At 39.9% G+C, this 24,940-nt stretch overlaps 1 protein-coding gene and 1 long non-coding RNA gene across 2 annotated transcripts in view; one reads left to right on the forward strand and one right to left on the reverse strand.

Annotated features, from left to right (window-relative positions):
- LAMA3 (laminin subunit alpha 3) overlaps positions 1-6,624 on the forward strand; it is a 106,905-nt gene extending 100,281 nt beyond the window's left edge. The window contains exons 67-75 of the mRNA XM_057397627.1: positions 473-617; positions 914-1,071; positions 1,463-1,652; positions 1,951-2,091; positions 2,899-3,058; positions 3,217-3,344; positions 5,186-5,279; positions 5,608-5,727; positions 5,913-6,624. Coding sequence (XP_057253610.1) covers positions 473-617; positions 914-1,071; positions 1,463-1,652; positions 1,951-2,091; positions 2,899-3,058; positions 3,217-3,344; positions 5,186-5,279; positions 5,608-5,727; positions 5,913-6,058 — 1,282 coding nt within the window. The 3' untranslated portion in view covers positions 6,059-6,624. The remainder of the gene's footprint in view (positions 1-472; positions 618-913; positions 1,072-1,462; positions 1,653-1,950; positions 2,092-2,898; positions 3,059-3,216; positions 3,345-5,185; positions 5,280-5,607; positions 5,728-5,912) is intronic.
- On the reverse strand, positions 2,100-24,797 carry LOC130592917 (uncharacterized). Its single transcript, XR_008970702.1, has 3 exons — positions 24,714-24,797; positions 22,849-22,940; positions 2,100-2,345 (listed from the first exon to the last, which is right to left on the reverse strand). It is a non-coding gene; the product is annotated as an uncharacterized LOC130592917 (long non-coding RNA).
- Positions 24,798-24,940: the final 143 nt, after the last annotated feature.

Raw genomic sequence — 24,940 nt, forward strand, 5'->3', positions numbered from 1 at the left:
TTGACAAATCTCATTAGAATGTCTTAAGGAGAGAGTGAATCATTGAGTTAGCAGGATCTGTTGTTGCCATTTTCTCTTGATCTGCCGCTGGTTATGCATAATTAACCAGCAAAGTTTTGTAGTCTGATCCAGATACCTTATTCAAACAAGGCTGCTGCCATTTTCCCCTCTTTTTTCAATGGCAATGTTTGTTATAAACATATAGTTTTTAGCAAAAATCAATTTGTTTAGAAGAGATCAAAGCCAAACATCAGTTTTTCCATAGACAAAAAGAAACAGGCAAACCCAGGAAAATAGGAATACTTTTTACAGCATTGAACTTACATTTTTCATTGGAAAATGAAAACTGGTACTCTAACATCAGACCACTGGGAAATTTATTTTGTACAGAGCACAGTTTTACAATATGTCGTTAATTACATTAAAGCAAAGGAATGATGTGTCATGGCACTTACTGCTTTCATCACTCTAGGGCAGGTCAGCTCCCTGAGGTTCAGAATCTCGTTAATTATACTGCAAAGACTGGTGTGTCCCTTGGAGCTTGCCGCAAATATGAGAACCTTGAACCAATGCTGCTGAAGGAATTTAAAAATCCTCTTAAGTTTAAGATGCTCAAGGTATGCTTATTTTTACTGTAATCTTTGCTCTATATTGAAGCCAAGGCTTTGTCTGCACAGCCATGTTTTGCAGAGCTGAGATTCAGTTGTTATTTACTTTCATCTCACATCTGAAGCAAGTTGTTTGTTGTGGAAGTTCCATGCTAAACCCATCCCTGTTTAGAATGACAACAACTTCTCTGCCATTTAGAGCAGGCTGTTGATTGCCTCAGGTGGAAACTTTTAAATGTGTAGCTTGAAATGATGGGTTTTCTTCATGTGTATGCATAGTAAAGGTTTCAATTCTGTCCTAACAGGTACAGAATGAGAAATACCTTGGGTATTTGAAAGCTGCTAATGTGCAAACCCACACTTTACCAAATCAGTTAAATGTCAGCAGTGAAGCATATCTCTTTGGAAACATCCCCAACAGTTTTATATCCTACATGTTTTCTCCATTGTCATCTACAGACAGGTAATACAAATGTTCTCTGTTCTCCCCTTAATACTTGAATTGTCAAAGCTGCTTGAATATTTGGGTGCTAGGAGTTAGCATTTTCTTCTTGAGTATGTCTTGGGGCATAATAAAAGAATGGTTCAGGCATTTTTTTTTTAGTATGTTAACATTTACCCAGACGAGGTAGATTGACTTGGATGTGGAAGACAATTACAGTGCATATTGATGCCAACTCCTAAGCCTGAATATGTCAACTTTCATTTGCATTCAGAAATGCAGGCAATGCAGAACACCATGATCCCACTCAAAAGCTTTTTTGTGTTTCACAAATGGAGTTTCACTGGCATTTTTCTGGAGCACAGAAAGAATACCACTATGAAAACAAACCTCTGCTTACTTTCCACTACAGGTTACATTTTTCTGTAGATGTACGGACTCGATCATCAAGAGGATTAATAGTTTTCATAGAGGAAAGGTCTGAGGACTCTTATATGGCTCTCCACATTTCAAAAGGACGTTTTGTCTTTTCACTTGGCTTTGGAGGAACACAAATCAAACTCAAAACCAGTATTAAATACAATGATGGGCAATGGCACACTGTAAGTATGGCACAGGAACCATGATGAAACCACAACTATTCAGCAGGCACAGCCTATTGAATTTTTAAGGTATCAGAAATTGGATTCTAGTCATCTGAAGGAAAGTCCTATGCCTGAAAGTTCATGTGGTTGTCAGGTCTGTGTTATGAGAGAGCTTATAGAGACTGATGGTCCCGGCATGTTATTTTCAGTTTAAGTATTTCAACAATAGGGTGTTTAAGTTAAAGAAAAAAAAAATCTTCAGTGGCTTTCATTTGCCTTAGGATTTCTCACTGTGCTATGCTTGTACCCTGCAAAGGTTGCCTTCAGCACAGATGCAGAGAACATCCGCCTTGTTGTTGATGGTCTAAGGGCCCAGCACAGAAGATTAGCAGCAAATTCTGCCATCAGCATTAAGCCACCAATCTACATGGGAGGACTGCCATCACTAAAAACACAGGTAATTGACACATCCACCTCCACACACACTCCATTCTGCACTAATTACATGTGAAAATGTTAATGTGCAGGATTTCCATGTTGTAAAAGTTTGTGAGATATTTGCAAGCATTCAGTGAGCACCATCTGTGACTGGTGTTTCCAGCCGCTCACTACAGATCATCTTCCTCGCCTGTCTACCCAGCTCTCAGCTGGATCCATGTTGTCAGTGGTTATTGCTGAGACACTGATAACAGCCATGTACTGTTTACATTTCTTTAAAAAATAGAAAAGATCAAAGACACATTCGTAATTCCAGGAATACCCTCTTCCAGCAGAATATTCACCTCAGTGGACTAGGCAATAACCTGTGGAAGAGTAATCATTAAGAAGCATTAAAGAATTAAAGGAAGCATTAAAGAATTGTGAATGGAGAACTGGATTTTAATCTGAAATATCACTTTAAAAACTGGACAATTAATGATGCAGGGCATTTTATAAAATCAGATTTAAATAAACAGCCTATTAGAAAGGGAAGGGTGTCTAAGATTTCACAGCTCTTGTTGCTTTGTCTTTTTGACATATCATTGGGAAGCATCATTTCCGCAAACAGAAGTTATGTTAACTGAAAAACAACTGTTGCTTTCATTTTTAAGCTCTTTTTAAAAAATTTTGGATACTTTTTCATTGCATCAGAGGTGAGGTTTAGATGCCTTTAGTGCCAGTCAGCTTTATACAGTCCAACAGTACAAAAGAACTTAGGGGTATTCTTACTACAAAATTGCCATCATGCTTTAGTATTTATTTTAGTTTGGAAATATGTTTTCAGAATATACCAATGAACAGTTTCAAGGGTTGCTTGAAGAATTTTAAGATGAATGGAGAAGTCATGAATGCACCTCAGCAAAAAAATGGTGTACTTCCATGTCTGGATGTTCCCATGGACACAGGGATTAATTTCTCTAATGAAGGAGGATATATCACCACTGGTAAGATGTGTAGATTATGTCTTACGTGTGTATGTGTAAGGATTTCATAGAATCATAGAGTCATAGAATCATTAGGGTTGGAAAGGACCTTAAGATCATCTAGTTCCAATTAACTTCTCCTAATATCATTCCTCTACCCACTGTTTAATTATCCACAGGTAATTTGTTGATGGGCTTGGATTTTAGGATTGTATTTACCATTCGACCAAGGAGATCAACAGGTATACTTTTCCACGCTGGAAGCAAGCAAGACAACTACTTGACTATTTACATGGAAGAAGGAAAGGTAAATATAAGCTGTATTTCCATTTCAGCTGCAGAGTCCTTATTTAGCAGAGGAAATTCTGACCTTGAACTCTAGCCTTATGTATTACAACATTTGTCTATAGGTATAATGTTAAATAACTTCCTTAGTTATTTAAAACTATCACATGGGAAATTGAGCCTGTCTCTGTGCCTCTGTTAGCAGATTCCATTGTGTGCACATCAGTTTGCACATGCTTTCTTCAAGTGGTCAGCAGTAGGACACAGTCTTAATTTTCTCAGGCTTCTGGACCTTTATAAAAACCCCTTGGGGTTTTGCCCAGAAGTCTGTGGCTTATTCCCACTCCTACATCAGTCATCATGTGGCTGTACTGATGTAGCTCCGTAACCATGTCTGTTATAGAACTTGGGCCGTCTTGCTTAGTGTTAGCATCTTCTTCAGTTTATGGATTTGTCATGGTTGTGATTATTGTCACTGTCACTTTTTCATAATGTAACAGATTCAGAATATGAATCTTGGACCACAACACTATTCTGGTTGCTGCTGGAGAGACACCAAATAGATGTCAGTGCTCCACAGAACCTGCTGTCTCATGACACAGGTTAAGCTAGCATGAGTCCACCTAACTTCAGAAAACTCAGTTTTGCTCTTCTCTTCCCAGATTAGGGAATCTGGTTTTATTATTTATCATTTTGTTATCAGTTTCCCCAGATCTGTTTCAAGATACAACCAGCACATAGGAGCAGGGGCATTGACAGCTAGGGACTCCCTAGAGGCAAGATTGACCACTTTTTCTCAGCAGTAACTTAGATTAATGATGGCTGTCAGTGTGGACAGGATGCCACAGGAAGGAATAAAAGGACAGAGGGACATCATCAATCAGTCTGATAAAAAGTGGACTCAAGTGTATCAGTTACCTGACCAAGCTTGTTGGAACCATCACACCAAAAGAGAGTTTGAATGGAAGATGTTGAAAGAACATAATGCACTCACACAGACTGAGAAGCAAGAAGTGAGAAAGCACAAGCAGGCGCTTGTTCAAAATGTCATAAACAGGCTGCAAAATTCATAAGTAAATTGCCGCAGAAAATATATGGACTCAGTCAGAGATCAATATGGTCAGACAAAAGCCGTTTATTACAAAGCCTTAACCCCTTAAGTACTATTTCTTACGTGCACTAACAGTGATTTGGCATATTATGATTGGATACATGTCTTGAAGACCCTTTGCAACTAGCACATAATTGGTTAAGCACAGGTGTGGGAACTTGACCTCGAAAGCTTGCCAACAGTCCACAGTTCTCATTACCTCAGTGAATTCCAGCTTCTTCTTATCTTGCTTGCTTAAGCTTCCTTGGGCCTCTCACGGCCTTGCTGTGTCTTTCAGGATTATTCAGAGTTTATGTACCAATTATCCATTCTCCCGTGAGAACACTGTCTCCACAGTAAATTAAAACTAGTCCAAAAGTGTATGAAAGGCCAGAGAAATGCATTGCAGAGATTCTCTTAGGAGATGCCAAGCATGTAGATGACTGCTTTGGGAAAGGAAAGGAAGGCCTAGTAGGAAAGACCTTGTCTCAGAGAGTTTATGTCAAAAGAATTAGCATAATTTTCTAAGATTGAGAGGGAGAGGCAAAGGTATGTATCTGTGCTTGTAAAATTAGTCAAATATCCTCTCCTGGGATTCTATTAGGTAAATTCACTTCCCTCTTGGAGAGGAAAATTTCTGAAATATATATACAATGTCTGTGACACTTAAAACTAGGTGAAACTCAGCCATCACAAGTTCAGTAAATTACTTAAAGCACTGTATTTTTCTGTTGCTCTTTGCCACAGTAACTTAAACGATAACTTTTTTACAGGTCATTGCTGCTGGAAATAATGGTGCTGGTGAATTCCAGACATCAGTCACACCTAAGCAGCATCTGTTTGATGGACAGTGGCATACTATTGCAGGTACATTGTACATACCTGAAACTTTGGAAGGACAGTGGGCACAGAGCACTAGATTTTTATTAATCATTTCACTTCTGTGTATTCTGAGAATACTCTTTAGAACAATGTAAGTGTCTTGTGTTAATTCAACGCTTTACATAAGGCGGGGGTTTTGGGCTATATTTAGCCCAAGTCTAGCTAGATGTGTCAATCTGACTTTGAATTAAAATAAAATACATTTTCCCTGCGAGTTAAATTTCAACACAGATGTTATTTAAAAATAGTGCCATATATAGCTGATCCTTCACTAGGGTTGAGAAAGAGCACTCATTTACCTGCTTCTTTGCAGTCTCTCAGGAGGAGAACACAGTGCAGCTAGAGGTGGGCACACAAAGTAACTATACTACTGGACTTCCACCCTCTCCTCCTAGACGTGTGCATCAGCCACTCTACTTTGGCAAAATTCCAGGTAATATTATTGCTTCTTATTTTTTATATACCTACTGTTTTTTTTTTTTCATTTCCAAAACAAGGCTCCTGTTCATGTGTGTAGTCCTATATCATTCCCCCTCTTTTGAAAGACTTGCAATAATCTATGTTCTTTAAAATCATTCTCATTTTATTAAACTGCTCTTTCTACCTTGTTTTTTGTAGCATATTTGGACGCACCGTGGCTTCCAGTTAAAGACCCATTTTTTGGCTGCCTTCGGAATATTAACATCAATGACAAACATGTCTCCATCAGGAGAATTTCAGAGGTTCATGGTGCAGTGAGTTTGCATGGCTGCCCAGTAAAGTAATTTGCTGTTATAATAGTTGTACACACCTCAGGCTAGGTCTGCTGAAGTACTGCAAGAATTCATGCACCGTGGGTTCCCCTTTTGTTGATCACCATGTCACTGCCACCAGGCTAGTTATTCAGAACAGTTGGTTAGCAAATGCACCCTCTGGATGTGGACTGTGCTAAAGCAAATTAAAAGAATTTGCTTCGATAAACTCCCTTTTCAATGTTATCAATTTCCATTATGCCTTTTGCAATATATGCAGAAAATATAATTGTATATACCCTACTGGGCCAAATTCTGCTCTCACCCACAACAGCATCAACTTGAATAACTCCAGTGTATTAATTTTGGTAATTTGCCTTAATGCTGGTCATCTTGAGAGCAAATTTGATCCACTAATATAAAGAATTTTATAAAAATATAAATGTCTTTGGATTGATGTTTATACAGAAATGTACATTAATGTTCAAATAATAATAATATAAATGGAGTTTGAAGCACTTTAAGGAGTGAAACTCTGGGAGTTTGTTACAATGCTAGGAATTCTGGGGCCAAATAAATGCTGTATGTTCTCAAAACCATACATTTTCTTGTTTGGTTATTTTAACCTGCTATTTCTTTTATGTGCTTTTCACAGGCTGCTAAATCCTGCTTGCTTTATGCAAGCACTTCTGTAGCTTTAAGAAGCTGAACTGCCTGAGTAAGCAAGAGTCCATCATTTCTGCTTGTTAGAATGTGGTTATATAAGAAACTCAGAGAATAATTTTTCTTGTAATCTTCAGAGCCAGAAAGTCTCCTCCATAAGCTTTTTTTCTTGATTAAATGAAGACAAGTTACATTAGGAACAGCAGTTGTACCTGCTACAGTTTTGCAGCATGAATTGCAGGACTACACCAGCAAAACTCTTTCCTTTGACATTCAAATCTTCACTTTGTACCTGATACTGACACATGGTGGAGGACAGAGGGGTCCAGTTTGCTTATTCTGAATACAGGGCTGGACTGAACACTCTTGACATGGCTTGTTCCCACTTTCAACTGCCTTCTTGCTTAAAGTGCAGCAGCATGTCCTCAGTGTGTTTGGAGTTAAGGTGCTAGCTGGATCAGTAGAAGAAGATGCCAGATCAATAGTCCTTATGGCTTTGGTCATTGATCTCTATCAAATTTTTGCAGCTTTGCAGATCCTTTGCAGCTTTGCAGGGTGACAAAAGTGCCAGAAAGCCGATCACACCAAATCTTGTGTTCCTTTATCTTTCGTGGCAACTCCATTACAGGCAAATCTATGTCCATGCAGAGGCTTCTCAGCTGTAGAGCAAGTTTTGAAGGAAATGGAATGTAGTGAAAGCATGCCAGGGTTGAGGCCTCTGAGGGAGCAAAGGACTGGCATGTAATGGCAGAGCCATCTCTGGAGATGCTCTGGAGAAACAGCTTCCTCTGTATGACTGTCTGCCCCATGGGACAGAAACACCCGTCAGCCTGGAGGTCATGGGGTTCAGAAATCATCCTTTTGGATGGCAACAACTGAATCCTTTCTATACATAAGGCCACCTGCCTTTGAAGTACATTGTTAAATATTCAGGTGACGAAAACTGTGGAAATACTCAATTGATTTACTGCCCTTAGTTGGCACTGAAAATTTCCACAAGGAGAAAGGAAGAGCAGTTGAACTTTATCATTCAGTTCTCTAGCAACATTTTTTATCTCATGCCCATCAGACTGCTCTGTGAAGCAGATTTTCCCTAACCATAATAAAGCCTTTTGCTTCTTCCCTTCCCCCTTCAGAAAAAGCAAACATGGCAACGATTTCTGTGTCACAACTTGGAGCCAGTCCTGGATTTCAGTTCTCTTCCATCTGATTTTATTTTATCAGATGTAGTTTTAATGCTGACAAGCAGAAATGAAAAATTTGAGTAACTGTATGTTATAAAGGTTAGGAAATAATAATCCCAGTGCAATCCTAATGCATAACAAAATAAAAAAAAAAGTAGAAAAGTCACTCTGATTTTAAGGTTGTTTCCCTCCCCCAATTTCTTCAGTTGTATTGCTTCAATAAGGTCAGGCTGTCACACGTTGGGACAATCAATAAAAAGCCAACAAGAATTGGTTTTGTACTTTAACATAGATAAATCTATGCCATGCTGATAAGCACCTAGTAAAAAGCTTTTTGATCCTGAAGATCCAGTGGATAATCTTTACATAAGGAAAGAAGTTGTCCTGTTTAGATTAGTCTGATGAAGAATTATTACTGAAAAAATTAGTGTGGACACTGAACTGTATTTCACACATGGTCCATTCTGTGCTTAAAATATTCTGAATTTTCTCACATGGGAAACAACTTCTGGAAAACAAGAGCCTGAATTTTCAAGTATTTCAAGCCATGAATAGCAGACATAATTTCAACTGTAAAGTTTTATTTTCTTCAGGTTCACCAGGAAAGATCTTCATTAAAATCAAAGTAAACAATTTCCCCAGTACATTTTATATCGGACAGGAAGTGACTAAATCTTGTAGTAAGATAAAATGTTATGAGAATAAATAGTAATGTTAGCTTTGGGTAAACCCCATGTCATGTTTGGTTGTGGGGATTTTTTACTTGTTATAAGTAGCAGTCCCAAGGCTTTCATCATCTGAGTGTTGTCATTTGACAGAAACTTCCATGGATTATTAACCTCCTTTGAAATTCAGGTGGACTCCCAAATCTATCAGTTCTCATGTTAGAACTGAAGTACCTCCCACAGAGAGACTTTCCCTGTAATTTTGTATTGTCTAGTTATCATTACTATTTGCTATTCAAGTCTTCAAGCAATATTAATATTTTCAATGGTAAAATCCTCTCAATCCCAGTCATCCTTTCTGAGCTTGCATTGTTATTATTGCTTGTGTTCAAGGGTACAAAAGTTTTACAGCTTGCATTTTGCTTCATTCACCTTAAAATTAGAAGTAATAACCACAGAAATGAATATGTTAATCTCTGCTGGCAAGATTTTACTATAAGGTTTGTACCTCTTGAAATGCAGGCTCCTAAGGAAAGTTTTGAAAAGTTTAAGGAAAGTTTTGAAAAGTTTAATGAGAAAGGATCAAATATTGTGTTCAATACACAGAAACTCATGGCTAAAAAGCCCACACTCTTGAACAGTGTGTTTAGATTGCCATAATGGTTCATCTGAGTCCCAAATCAATTACGTAAGTACAGTAGATTTCCTCTCTAGACTAAACCACATTGGTATTGCTGCTGCCAAATCACTTGTCCATATAAGTATTAAGGGCAAAAGGTTCTCCTCTAGTTAATCCACATTAAATCTAATCTAATGTGGATTAGATTTAATAGGATCATGTTATCTGAGGTGGATGACACCAAGGTCTGTGAGTTTCCATTTATTATAACTACAAAACACAGATTAATGGGAGCTGAAAGACAGTTTGGAAGCTTAACACTGAGAACTACAGGCAAATAAATGAAATAGATCACAGGGCACTGTGGAAGGAAATACATTCATTGTAGAGAAAAGCATACATTTTGTTCCTTTTCACTGCTTATAAATAATATTGCAAATTTAGTTTCTAATAACAAAATCTTCCAATTAAAACTTCTTAAAAGTCATCCCATATCTGAGTTTGAAGGTCTGTGCTTTTATAACTGTGGAGCTTTCATGTAAAACATGGAGCCATTGACCTTTCACTCTGTCAGCAGCAAAATGATTTGGGTGAGTTAACTTTCTCCAGTTTTGTAACCACTTCTTTGGAGTCACTTGTGAGCCATTTCATTTTAGCTCTCCCTCCTGCTAGTAGTTTTGCTTCTTCCAAAGTCCTCTGTGAATTATTTGGGTTTTTTTCTCCCTTCTGTTTCCTTTCTGCCCCTCATAAAATAGCATGGAAAACGTGGTCTTACTGAAAATGATTCAAGTGCATTATGGCTTTGTAATGAACTCTTGCCATGCATTTTGCCCCTTACATTCTCCTTGTGGTTTCCCTGTTTAAAAAAACCTCCTGCATCTTTTTTAATGATGTAAGAAAATTTAGGGCACAATGGTCCAGTCATCTGTAAATCTGCCTGTATTTTCTAAAAATACATAGGCAAAAATAACTACTTTGCATTAAAGGGGATAGTGCCATAGTACAATGTTACAGCATCACTGAAGGCATTAAGACTGCAAGGGATAAGTATAAACCTCCTTTGTGCAGCTGGCCCACACATCTCAAATCTGCAAGAGGCTGGTCATTGTCAGAGCTGGAATGAAGCATCCTCTGAGTATAAAGAATTGCAAGCTAAACAACCAATGAATCTTTATGTTCTCTTTGTCAGTTTCAGGGATCCACTGCAGCTATGACCTGTTGTTCATATCATACTGTGTCTCCTGGTTTGCAGCTGACAGCATTCAAAATATATAAGATTTTTTTAGACACACTCCTGTCATTACTTTACACCTCAGCCAATTACTCTGATTCCTACGGGTTGTTCGGAATGTGAAGCATATGTGTTTCATGAGACGCAGTTTCTTTGTTATCACCAGCTGATTGGTAAAGATTAAGCACTGCTGCATTATTATATGGAATAAAGAGACAGATAGTTGGCATCATGATCTGTCTCTGTTCAGTTATATTTAAACTGGGAACAGCAACAGATTTCTATATTGTGCAGGAGCCTATGTCTAAGATTCCTGTCACAGGATGACTGTGCACTGGTAAGAATGAATAATTACATTCATAGGTATGCCAGTAATTTATAAATGATCTGGAAGAAGATTGTTAGAATTTCAATCCGAAAAGAACTGCTCAGATCTGGTTGCTGAAGCCTGAAGACATAATGAAGAAAATAATTTTTAAAGATGCAGAAATAAACGGTGCTGTGTCCTGCCCTTGCAGGCACAGTTTTAACTAACAGCGTGTTAATAACATAATGAGCAAAAGCCTCAGCTTGAGATATTACTTAATAGAGGATTTCTGTTATTAGCTAACAGCACCTGCCACAAATCTTAATTCTAGCTCCTTCTGACTGCTTTCTGATCAGAATACTGTCTATGCTACAAACCTAGAGAGCCAGTAATACACCTGAATACCCATTCCTCTGCCTAAGGCAAGGGTTGCAACTGATAAAATTTACCTCAGAACAACGTGTCAAATCAATAATAAAGTTCTAACTTCACCTTTGCAGTGAAATCAAAGGCAGTGACATACCCCTGGAGACAGTAACCTAAGTAGTAATGAACCTAAATGCACTCTGGGCAGTGCTCCAAGAAAACACATAGGTGTTATCCAAAGTTCAGTGGCTCAGTGTAAAAATCTAACCACTTCAGAGGACTTTGCCTCACACACCTTATTAAAACATGCAGCAAGTCTCATACAGTTTCTAGGTTTATAGAGATTGTTATTGCAGATAAAACCTGTTTGTTATGTAATGAAGGGCAGCTCACAAGCCTCCAGAAAACCTAAGATAACCCTTTTAATGCAAATATACATACGTGGAAGCTTTACACAAACAGGGAGGGCATTTGTATCAACAATAGGGGTGGAAGCAAGGAAACTACACAGTCACCCCACTACGCCTTTAGCAGGCTCAAGCAAAAGAAAACCCTTTTGGGAATCTCATTATCCCTGCATGCAGAAGCGTAGGACCAAGTTTAGAACTGATAAATTGTATTTAGTCAGATTCCTGTAGCTTGATATTGCCATGTTAAAGGAAGGAAATGTTCCCTCTGCTGAGCCACTTAAGAGGACATGTGATCACTGATCTATGTGTATTGCATATATCACAAAAGATAAAATGAATCAACATGACGTACATACTCAGAACAAATTTAATTCAAAACAGACACCACAAACCCACTAATGATCATTGTTATTTAATTAAAATGGAACGAATAGGTTAAATCTTCCAAAGAGACACTGAATGCCATCAAACAGAATAAAGGCCAGGTGCATGACTGGCATAAATCAACATAGCTCTATTGCTCCTAGATTTGGACTGATAGGAGAAAAGGATCTAGTTTTGGTTTTGTAGCTTATTATTCTTAAATGTTGGGAACATGCTGTATAATCTTATGAAAAAGGACTTTGCTACAACGAGCTAAAATGAAGAATGTTTCATCACTTTCTGTGAAAAAAAAATACTGCATTTTTTTTTAACAGTACAAAAAAATGCCTAAAAACCAGACCTGACCATAGAGGATGGATAGAAAGAAAAAAGACTTTACAATTGAAGAAGGAAAGGTACCTAAGAAAAAGTAAGCCTTAAGACTGCTCAGAGAGGACTTACCCCTGCAAAGGGAAATGTCTACAACAGAAAAGCTAGTTAGAAATTGTGGTAACTGTTAGCTTGACTGGACAATTTTGGGGAGTGTGGTTGTGGCAAGGAGCCCAGCCGCTGCTCCCTTCCAGCGCAAGACCCAACACACTCCTGGGCAGCTCCTGTGTGCCTGCATGGCATCCTGAGTCCCCCAGCCCCTCCATGACTGGCTCTGCCTGCTATGGGGCTGTGTCCCTCCTGCACCCTTTCCCCAGTGTTGCCCCAGGAGGGAAGCTGGGGGGAACAACTCTTCTGAAGCTTCACTTCCTCTCTGACCAGATGCTCTGAACTCACAAATCTCTGTCTGTGACTAGGGGTTCAGAAAAATGGTAGTCCAGGCTGAGAGTATAACAGGAAGGAAAATAGCATGAAGCTGCCACTCCCAGCCCCTTTTATTTTGCCCTCTGACCCTTTCTCTTTTGTTTGTTGTACTTAGTATAATGGAAGGGAACATCTGGACCCTGGTGACAGCAAGCCGAATTTGCATGCATATAGCAGATAATTAAGCACGTGCCTATGTGCAGCTGCAAACAGCAATTAGTCATAAGATAGCTTTCCACCCCCCTTCCTGCTCATTCTTCTCTTCCCCTCAGAGGGCACTCTCAAGCGTACATCTCTGACAGGCACTGAGCCCTGGCCTCCTTTTTATTTGTGAAGACAGTGGTACAGCTGAGGAGCTTAAACCCTCCAATATACCTTTGACTAGGATGAACTTCCTCTGATGCACCAGTTTCTAGTGGAAACTGCTTTCTGCATGAGACATGATGCAAAGGGACCCAAAGCCAAACACTTGTGCCTGCATCACAGCTTAGCTGGGACTATAAGTAGGTTTTTTTCCTAGTTCCTCCTCTCGGATCTGAGGAAACTGAGGTCTGGAAAGTCATTTCTGATTGCTGATATTTTACGTGGCTGACCCTTGCCTCTCTGCAGTTGCCCAAGGCAAATGCTGTCTTCTCTACTCTCTGCAGCAGCTATAAAGAAGTTTACAATATCCTTACAGTTTCCACCCCAGGCCTGTGAAGGGCATGTTATAAAATCATCTTATCATGTCAAGTAAATACATATATCCTATGCCTGTCTTTTCAATTGTAGAGAGTTCCCTGGCAATGAGCACAGGTGGCATTTTGTCATCTAGGATAGGAGTCCTCATTTTGCCTGTAATAGAGTCAAATTTTCTGGATGGGTAAAACAGAAGTTGCTCAGGGCTGCAAACAAGAGGTACAGTTTAGAGTCACTTACAAAGCACAGCAAATTCCTAGTTTGGTGAAAACCAAAGCCTGCCTGGCATATTCCTAAATTTCAGCCTCTGGCATTCTATCTTTTAATCTATCTGTATGCTAAAATGGAGTGTAGTAATAGAGTGGGCTTCAGCTAGAGAAGGTGAGAGTTGGAGAAAAAAGGGCTGGAGTATGATCAAAGGGAATGCCGTGCCTCAAGCAGGGATTAAATTCAGTGAAATGGCTTCACAATCTGGACAACAGTGATTATTCCATGTGGCCCATTGCATTTGCTCATTGTATAACCGAGCTGCCTGACTGGGTCTTTTGTTGAGGTAAGAGTCTCATACCTACATGGTCTCTGCTGAAGAATTCCTGTGCATGTCTGAAATAACATTCTTGGGTATAAATTGCAATGTTTCCACTGGATTTACATGTTTGTGTTAATAGTATGTAGACATTCCCAGTTACAATAAATTCACACAAACTAAGGAAAGCATTTGTATCAAGTAGTCATTTGAAAATATAACTGCAGCTTTCAGAAACTTATTAAGGAACAGAGACCTATTTGAAAACAAAAACCTGAAACTGTGTTTCAGTGGGGAATGCCAGTGTAGGGTTTTTTTATGAATGTGCTGTAATAGCTATGCACAAAACAACCCTGGCTGGCACCAACAAGCATTTTAACACTGTCACATGCATCTGCATTTCAGGCATAACTGTGCTTATGGGAGCACATTCCACCACCAAATCCAGATAAAAATGTTAACACTTTTACTATTAGGGTAGGTGAACTCATTATTTTTCATTTGGGACCCACAGAAAGTTAAAAATACTTTGACCTACTTGATTTTTTAAGCAAACAGAATTGCTAGACATACTTCTGTCTGAAACTGGAGAGTAGCACTGGTACTTGCTATATAACACCTACCTGACTTCAGTTAAGACCCATAGCATTTGTGGAGTAGTATGGTTACTCATCTCACATACTTCAGTGGTATAAAAGTCAGTTATCTATTGTAGGCTCTCCTTTTGTAATCAATGGAGGGGTGTTAGTTATCCACAAGCAAAAATACACCCACACACCACCTTAAACATATGCAGCAACTGACACAGCTCTGGGCTCTGAGCAAGAAACCTTCTGAACTAATTCCCTGAGGATTGATGCAGCACTTGATTACACTTTAGTCCTCAGGAATAATTAGACCATGTTACAACCTAGATAGAGAAATGCCATTGTGCAGTGCTGTCAGCAGGGCTCAGTAAAGAAGGGAACAAACCACAGGGAATTATCTCTTGATTACAATTACAGGAGAAAATTGCCATTATAAATGCTTTTGTCACTCATCCTTTCCAGTATAGAGTTATGCAAACATAGTGTGGTTAGCTCCTGGCATCTCCATATTTCGATGCTGTGATTCATCATGATGATAAGACAGTACTTGCATTTACGACACTACCTTTGCCAGCATTTCTTCACCTTCTAATTTTTTAGTGTCTTGGTGCTACCACTGGAATAAATCTCTACTGAACTCACTGCTTATGTGATGCACACATGATGGGCTCATATATTTCTTCCTAGTTCCTACCTAACACATATCAACAATTTTTTTCTGTGCTTTGCATGATTTGAAGCTTGAGAACCTAAGAAGAAAATGTAGGCTGAACCCCCACTGAAAGGCATACAAAATAAAAAGAGGTGTGCTAGAATGTGTATTTACATATGCTTCTGTGCTTATAACCCCCTAAAAACAGGTAAGTTCAAGAGAGATTAAAATGAAAGGAATAGAAGGAAAGAGAGAGGAATGCTTGCTGGATGAATTGTGGAAGAAGAAAAACAGTTGAGAAAAATGCTAATGGAATGAAAAATGGGAAAGTGTGCTGAGAAAAGAACAGATTATTTCTCCTTGCACTATGTCTGGAAAAAGAACTCTGAAAAAAATGGCCTGCAGTAAAAGCATAGCTTTTCTCACTGTATTTATCGCCCTGGTTATTGCTGTGCGTAACCCATAATGGCTAAAATTATGCAACTCAATTTAAGATGCTTGCCTGGTACGTAGCTCTCAGCCTCAGAAAACGCTCTTGGTAGAACAATAAATAGTGAGTCAGTACAAAGTCACTCAATATGTGGGTTTAAAAGGCAGTGTGCTGTTTAAGGGCAGGAGTGCTTTCAGAATCCAAATACACTTTTAAAAAGAGAAGGGTTATTAAATGTGTTCTTCTGTTGTTACTTTAATAAAAATCTTGTTGCGTATAAAGATTTGTAAGTCACTCCTGTGGTCAGCATTCACACACACAGAATCTTGACTCTGCCATCTCCCTTTATCTGCAATGCAGCCTTTCACTTGCAAAACTGCCACTTCCCATAGTGGGAACTGATGCTGGTAGTCACTGCTTGGAGGAATCTTTAATTCTCAACAGTGTTCCCCAGTTCACACACCTTGATTTACAAGTGACCAGGTAGGAGTATTTTATAAACCAATTTGGACAGGGTATGTATTCCAAAGAAATGGTCCAAGTCTCCAGAAGTAAGTCGAAGAATGGGAAATCCTAATGGTACGCAAAAAGAGAAATCACTTCTTATTTTAGAATAGAAACCTCTGCCAGCTGCATGCTGCTTATTTCATTAAGTACCAGGAGATAACACATGCATTTCTGAGTTTCCTTAATTCCATTATGAAACTGTCAACTCAAAATCTTGTTGGTCAAGCATCAGTCTCCAGTCCCGTAAGTTCTCCTTTGAATTAAATGTTGGATACAGAAAATACTCTCACCAAATGGCAAACATATATTTCTAACATCTGCTTTCTAGTTCAACACATCAAAATGTGAAGAATCTTCTATTCATACATACTGACACTCCATTCACATAAACTAATGTTCATGACTATAGAACAATAAATTAAGACAAAGAAGACTAGAACGAAGATTATTTAAGCACATGGCTCTATTTAGCTGTTAAGTAAGATAATGCTGTAACCTGATGTATCTAAAAATACATACTGCCTGAATAAACCCTTAACAGAAGACAGTCCTTTCACTTTCAGTTTGTACGAACAGACACAATGACTTTTTTCCCAAATTGAATGGCTCCCTAAACTAAATGGTACAAATGGTTATTTTCTTGAGTAAGCAGCAAGTGTTCAGACCAAAGCACAAGTTTCACAGATTAAAAAGCTAGTATCCAGAAATAAAAACTTTGATATCTGGGGTAGCATCTGTCTCTCAATATGTTTTTTAGGGTTTTTTTCTGCCTTATGACATATGCGGCAAATCATAATGCTTCTTTTAAAAGCCAGTTGCTACGTCTATGTATGCAAGCCTCAGAGAAGAGTTTTGTAAAGAACAGAGCACTGTGTTCCAGAAGACATGATTAAATGCCCAAAACATAAGGAACTGAAATAATCAGGGACAGATATCAATAGCTAAGACAGTGTATATGCAAGGGAAGAATCTCACCAACTTTGTAGGCATATATACTTCCAAAAGAGCTGATCAAATAAACATGCTTTGTGTGGTCTATTCCAGTTACAGAAAGTCAAGATTCTTCAGTTTGAGGCAGTTGTAGACTACTGAAGGCCTTGATGTTGCACAGCCACCAAAGTTAACGCACAAAATTCCTCTATATTACAATCCCATCAGTAGATATGAGAACTAACACACGGTCAATTTAAGTGGCTTGCTGAAAAGGCACAGATGAGGCAAGGTCTCCTCATATGTGAGTGACATGACTATGGCAATGGTTTCTTAGACCTTGAAGTGGTACTCCCATTTATAAGACTACAGCAACAAGAAAATGTGAGAACAGCACAAAAGGGATATCTGCACAAGAATCCATTGTCTGCAGCTTTTACTAATGCCAGAAGAGAGATTCACAGCTCTGCCATGGCTGCTCCATAGCTTCCCTTCGCCCCTCAAGCTGACATTTCAGCTGCCTTCAGTACCCAAATGTCAGCCCACCAGGTCTTTCTTTCATGTGCTCCTTTCTGTTAACCTCAACTATGGGTCATTGCAGCTGTCATTATTATTCAAAGCAAAGAGTGTAAAGCTAAGTCACACAGCTTTACCTAGTCTCCTCTACATGATTACCTGGCCAATCTGTCAACATTAAACTTGTGTTTTGTGTCACAAAAAACCTGTTGTCAGTGGGGTTCGCTGACTTTTTTTGCCACTAGAATTCTAAACAAAATACTCCCTGCTTTCAGGCTAGGAAAAAGAAGGGGAGTAAGAAGTGCAGATTTCAAAACTGAAAAGTAAACATGACGTCTAACATGGCCAAAATAAAACCTCTAGCTCAATAGAGGCCATTCCATTTTTGTAGTGAAGGACTGAAGAATGAGCTAGTGAAAAATGTTAAGATGCTAAATATAAAACACATATAATGCCAAAAGTCTCAAATGGAGGTAGAAAAGTACAAATGTTGCTGACAAGTAATCTTTAAATAATCTCATTTCAAATCACATTATGCATCAAGCTGCTTGACACCTGTGAGAAAATATTTACTGCTAAACTAGTAAAAGAAAAATAAGCCTCAGCAACGTATTATTATGTTCCAAAGATTTCAAAATGCATCCCAAAAGGATTTTTGATTATTTTGAATTACAAGGACTGGGGCTGGGGGAGCACTAACACAAAGCGTCCTTATTGAAGCTGATAATGTTTGCCACAGTTAATCTATGTCCTTGCTGACTACTCATTTTCATCTTAATCTTAAAAATGCAAAGGCACATCCTCAGCCACTGGGCAAATGATTTATTGGTGAATGTTACACATATGGTTAGATATATGTGCATGCATATAGAGAAACATACAGAGAAAAATCCTTCACAAGAGAAAAAAATCTTTCACAAGTGCATCTGATCTAGGAAAAGGCTTCATACACAAATGAAAAATGCAGGAAAACTGAAGGTACCCTCTAAAGCAGATGAGCAAAAGTGATTAGTGGTTTAAAATTTACAGTCTGCTTGTGAAGGGTCAATGTGAATGGGTTATTATTTGTTCTAAAAGGTGAAAGACTAATAGGGACATAATCAAGATCCCATAATGTAGAAACAAGGGTATTGCATGGGACAAATACTGTTTATATTTTCCAGTTTGGGCAAGATAGCCTACCTCACTCTCCGTTACACAAATCCATTCAGCTCATCTGTTCTAGTCTACAATTACCCCCCTGCTTCAGTAACAAAGATACAATATTTTTCTTTGAACACTGGAGCAAGAGCAAAAAGGAAAATCAATTTCCAGGCTCTCCATACTGAACAAATTTTAGGGATATTTAGACAAAGATTTATCCTTTATGATCTAGATTAATTTGTTCTGACTCTCCAGAAAGGACTAGGTTAGAACTGATGGATTTCTGGCAATCACTTTGAGCTTTACATTTCATTCTCTCTGGCAATATAGTGCAGGTATTTCTACAACAATGTAGATCTGAACTCTGCAGGAAGTCATTCCTCTGAAAGTAAAACATTTTAAATTGGCTCTTAAAAATTCAAGTAGGATGATTATTTTGTGTGGAAGTTTTTCCAATTAATTTTAATAAAACAGGCCAGCATGTGGCTGCTGCCTGAACAGAGCAGCTGCTAGTATTTAATACTTGTGTATTCCTTTGTTTTCTCCGGAACATTGTGCATATGTTTGGTCATTAGCACATTCTGGGAAAAAAACACCCCAACACTAAAAAGCCCTGTCATTTAGCATCCTTTATATAGCAAAAATTACACACCTTTGTATGCTTCAGTAAAAATAACTCTGTGTGACTGCACATGAATTTGCCCTGATTATATAGTGGGTCCAGAGCAACCATAAGTGTGGATAAAAATAAACATTATCAAACACAATCTATACAGGAAAAAACAAACATATAAAATTGCCCTTAGATCCTCTGTTTCATCTTTCACTTTCCTTTTCGGATTTCCACAAACTCTATATGCTCTTACCCAGCTGTCTCTGTGATTTCTCTGTGCAGAAATGCCACAGTGCAGCCCTTTTTATGAAAGTGCTCAAGAGACCAGGATCAAGAGACCAGTCCCCTTCCACCTGATAGCTCTTCATAAATAAAAGGCCTCCCATGAAAAACAGGCATGGAAAACAGCTTGAGAGACGAAGGGGTAGTTGATTCTGGAGTCCACTGCAACAAATGGTGGTTATTCTTATATTGTTATTACTGTAACACTCTTACATCAGAGGAAAGGATCAAGAGACTCAATTTCAGTATCCTTGGGATATCCTGGATGAAGAGGGTCATTGAGCCCGTTTTGTTTTACCAGGATATGTATGCATACTCCTTATCTATTGACAAAACAGACAAGTCATTTCGATATTCATTTCATGTGTGTGTCCTCAGGCAGGATTTAGCCATCCCTGAAGATCAGCTTGGCTTTGTAGTATTGCTCAGTTGATGTGCTGTATGGAAAATACATGATGATAACTGATGTAGAGCTCACCACTCATAAATATTCAGGTGACAAGACACAACAGACAGGCACCTTCACTGTTGCAGAACTCAGAGGCACAGGGCAAGGCACAAACCCCAAGGACAAGTGGCTTTAGCTACTTGAAAAAGTGCATTTCCTTACAAATGTACTTGTGAACTTGGTATGTTTTTCTTACCAAAACTCCCATTCCTGTATTCACTAGCCATTATTGGCAGTCAGGGACACAGATAAGACCCCTCTTACAGCCAGTGTGGAAAAAACAGCCACACCCCAGATTCTAACACCTCTTCATAACCAACAATGGGACTGCACCTGATATTTAACTTGAATAGCGAATCCTCAAAAGAAATTCAAAATTACAGGAGCGGATTTTGCAGGTTTGTGTCTGAGACTAAGAAAGTGTGGGAGATGTCTTTATGATTCTAACTAGCATTTTCAACACTTTATATACACATTTGGTTACACTTTCTGCAACAAAGGAAAAACTGTAATTCCATTTTGAAGGATTTTACTTCTCTCTACTTACATGATCAGTGATTCTAACTTAACTGCTGATGATCAAATATTCTAAATCCACTGCTGAAATTTCATCTCCATCTTAAAAAGTTTAAATTGTACCAGGCTAATTGAGGTGTTCCAGGACAGAGGAAGAGTTTTGGAACAAGATAGGTAAAAAGAAACCCAGTAAAATCAGATTTAGAACACTGTGAGACAGAAACAAGGGGTTAGATTGCTTCATCCAGACACAGTGGAGAAGGGCCCTGGGACAAGTGGGACCTAATTTAGAGTATGAAAATGATATTAAAGAAAATATGAATATTGGCCTGTTCTTTTTTTGAATCTTTTCTAATGCTTTAGATAAATCAATATGCATCAAAAGGAGTGTGACCAGCCGGTCAAAGGAGGTGATCCTGCCCCTCTACTCTGCTCTTGTGAGACCTCACCTGGAGCATTGTGTGCAGTTCTGGTGTCCTCAACACAAAAAGGACATGGAACTGTTGGAACAAGTCCAGAGAAGGGCCACGAGGATGATCAGGGGACTGGAGCACCTCCCGTATGAAGACAGGCTGAGGAAGTTGGGGCTGTTCAGCCTGCAGAAGAGAAGGCTGCGTGGAGACCTCATAGCAGCCTTCCAGTATCTGAAAGGGGCCTATAGGAATGCTGGAGAGTGACTCTTCATTAGGGACTGTAGTGACAGGACAAGGGGTAACGGGTTCAAACTTAAATGGGAGAAGTTTAGATTGGATATAAGGAAGAAGTTCTTTACTGTGAGGGTGGTGAAGCACTGGAATGGGTTGCCCAGGGAGGTTGTGAATGCTCCATCCCTGGCAGTGTTCAAGGCCAGGGTGGACAGAGCCTTGGGTGACATGGTTTAGTGTGAGGTTTCCCTGCCCATGGCAGGGGGGCTGGAACTTGATGATCTTAACGTCCTTTCCAGCCCTAACTATTCTATGATTCTAATATATGTTTCTGTAATAATTTATTCCCTGCTATTTCAATTTTTGTCATTGTCTAGCTCATGAAGCTTATAGTAGGTCAAAATTCCAATTAGAATTACAGAGGAAAACCATCAATGACTATAAAAACACCACAATTCTGTATCTATCTCTTACAGGATGTGAATATTGTAGCCACTTTGTCTTTTACCAACGTAACAACTTCTGAGAAACCAGAGTAAAGGTCTTGGAATTTTTAGGCCAGTTAATTTATTAGCTCAGCATCAGTAACTTTATTGTCCTTGAGTAATTACAAACCAGTCACCACAACCTGTTTTCATGCAAAGTAACACGGGCCACAGTAGCACTCCTTACAGCTCACACGGCACTGCAGTGAGCTGTAAGGCGAGAGGAAAGCTGGCCACTGACTAGCGCCTCTGCTGGAATTGCTGGCTGATGGCAGTATGCTATCAACAGTTTAAAAACAACAAAAGACATTTAGAGTGTTGGTAGATTGGGAAGTAAAGATGAGATTTGATTAGCAAGTACAAGTCACCCATGTACCTCTGTTCACTGTGGTTTCCTCATTCCCCTAGCCATTTTTAGCTGGCTGAATCAGCAGTATCACATCCTCCTTGTGAATCAAACTAACTGTAACCCATCCCAAGACCTCATCTACCGTTACATGGCAGACAGGGAGATTTACAACCGTGCTGATTTTAAATCCAGTTCTGCAGGACAACGTGGTTCTGGTGCAGTTCACAACATGGGCACTAAAAAACTGCTGCTACTCAGCTGTTGAAGTCAACCTGCAGATGTCATACTGCTTCATTACTGGTGTTCAAATGCATTATTTCTCTGCTTGAGCAGCTGAGATGCAGCTTCATGCTGCCATTTTTTTTCTGTAGACTTACAGCCATATTTCTGCAGAGTTGATTTAGCTATTAATGTCTTGAGTTTCAAATTTAATAGCTAGCTACTGGATAGTTAAATAAGCATTTGTTACCGGAAATGGATTATCAGTGCCCGCTCTGAGCTACATCTGGGGCAACTGGGTGCTAGAAAGATCTCAAAAGAATTCTAGCTCCTTGGGCATGGGGTAAAAACCTGCAGCAAGCTACACTATTACTCAAACACAGGGGCTAAAAAATAGGAGGCTGGCTTTGGAGAAATGGTGTTTCACAAAGGAGTAGGTGTTTCATTTCTGCTTCTCAGAAATGGTATTTGGAGGTAGGAGTTAGCCTTCTCTCTGATAGTCTTGGGGAATCCACATGAAGATTCATTGCTTCTTGATCAAATCTATTACACATGACTAAGGGAATGGATATTATAAACTGCTCCACCATGAATCCCTGCCCACTGAATCCTGTGTGGGAGATAACCTTACAGAAGCAATTTTTTTTTTGATCTGGAATGCAGTGTCTTGCACACACCTGAAACACACCAAAGGTGGTGAAACTGCAACCTGCAACTTCCTTTTAGCAGAGGGTGTTTGCTTTTCTGGAGTCCAAATTTCACAAGTAACCTGTAAACACATGGAAGAACGCGTCATTCACTGTTCACACTGTGCTGACTTCCTAGAAGCCCTTGAGGTTTTCTAGGCTACATAAATCATGCTGTTTTGAAGACAGGCACAGTAACAGAAGGCATGTTCTCTTCAAAACCCCTCTGAGTATCCAGCTCTGCTTAGTAAGGCAGCAGGGCTGGGAATCAGCCAAAGGCCCTGATTCACACCTGACAGATTTCAGAACCTTCCCAGCATTACACAATCCTCACCTTTCAGAAAGCATCGTCTCAAGAGCTTTTTGGTAGAGTATTCCCCAAGGCAGTGGTAGCAGTTCCTGTAAGACATGCACAGAAATAATGCTACTTGATTTAGAGGAAGACAGATGTTTTTTCTTGACAGGGAAGAGGGGTAGCTACTAAAAAGTAGAGTGTGGTCCCATTCCTTCATATACTACTAAGGGAAGGGAAGTCTGATCCTTAAATTCTCACAAAAGCAGCTGTAGCACTGTCCTCACAGGAAGCAAGACCAAGTTGTAGGTAATAGCCTTTGTCTTCAATGAAATTTAAGCACAGCAAACTCTCTTCCTGCAAAGGAGGGTGAAAACAATGTGGGTGTATTTTCAGTGTCTAGGTACTTGGCCATTTTGGGTTGGAATGAATACATTTACGCATTTCCTCACCCATCCTGTGTTTACAAACACGCACCAGACTAACCTGTGTGCGACCTAAACTTAGGAAACCCTGATTTTTGCTGTCAGCATCACAGGCAAGCTTACATTGCTACTAATGGAGGTAGATGTCAAGAACCAGGGAGTAAATTCCTACAAACTCCTGTTTCCCATGCTTGCATTTAAGAAGTCACAAAGTCACTGTTATACAAATGAGGAACTCCAGTCTCTGCTAGAAAGTCAGTTTCACTGACTGAAATCACTTTAACAAAAAAAAAAAAAAAATGCCTTGGGAAGGGGAAAGTTGCCATTATTGGAGGAGGCCTTCATTGCTTCATAGAAAGATGAACGGTTTGGTTTTGAAGGGACCTTAAAGGTCATCCAGTTCCAACCCCCTGTCATGGGCAGGGACACCTTCCACTAGAGCAGGTTGCTCCAACCTCCATCCAACCTGCCCTTGAACACTGCCAGGGATGGAGCAGCCACAACTTCTTTGGACAACCTCTGCCAGTGTCTCATCACTTTCACAGGGAAGAACTTCCTAATATATAATCTAAGTCTACTCTTTCAGTTTAAAGCCACCCCCCCTTGCCCTATCACTATACGCCCTTGTAAAAAGTCCTCTATCTTTCCTGTAGCCCCTTTAGGCACTGGAAGCTGCTCTAAGGCCTCCCCAGAGCTTTCTCTTCTCTGAACAAGACCAATTCTCTCAGCCTGTCTTCACAGGAGAGGTGCATGACCTCCTCTGGTCTTGCTCCAACACATCCATCCCTCTTGTGTTGGTGGCCCCAGAGCAGGATGCAGTACTGCAGGTGGGGTCTTACGAGAGCAGATGGGGAGAACCACCTCATCACCACCCTGGACTTGCTGGCCATGCTCCTTTTGATGCAGCTCAGCACACAGGTGGTTTCTGGGCTGCGAGCACACACCGCCGACTCACGTTCAATTTCTCATCGACCAGCACCCCCAAGTCCTTCTCCTTAGCGCTGCTCTTAACCCATTCTCCGCCCATTCACACCCAAGGCCCTGCTGCAGCCCCAGCCCCCGCTTCCCACCCGTGAAAAACCCTAGCTGGTTTTGCAAGAAGCCTCAGGGGAGTGGAAAGTCGGTAGCCACCCACTCACCCGTGCTGCGCCGGTGAGGAGAGGCGTGCGTTTGGACGGGAAAAACCCAAACAGGGGACGGGACAAAACAAGAAAGCTCCACACCAAGCCCTCCCCAAGCCGCGCGACCAGCGCCCGGCTCGGGTCAGTGTCTCAGGGACGGCGTCCCCAGGTAGCGCCCGACCAAGAGCAGCTGAGCCCTCCGCCAGACCGCAAACCGCCACCGCCGCCGCCGCTGCTCCCCTCAT

Source organism: Pezoporus wallicus, unplaced genomic scaffold, assembly GCF_028554395.1.
Source record: "Pezoporus wallicus isolate ANWC-B61680 ecotype Strahan unplaced genomic scaffold, APGP_CSIRO_Pwel_v1 contig_227, whole genome shotgun sequence".
Classification (NCBI taxonomy): Eukaryota; Metazoa; Chordata; class Aves; order Psittaciformes; family Psittacidae; genus Pezoporus; species Pezoporus wallicus.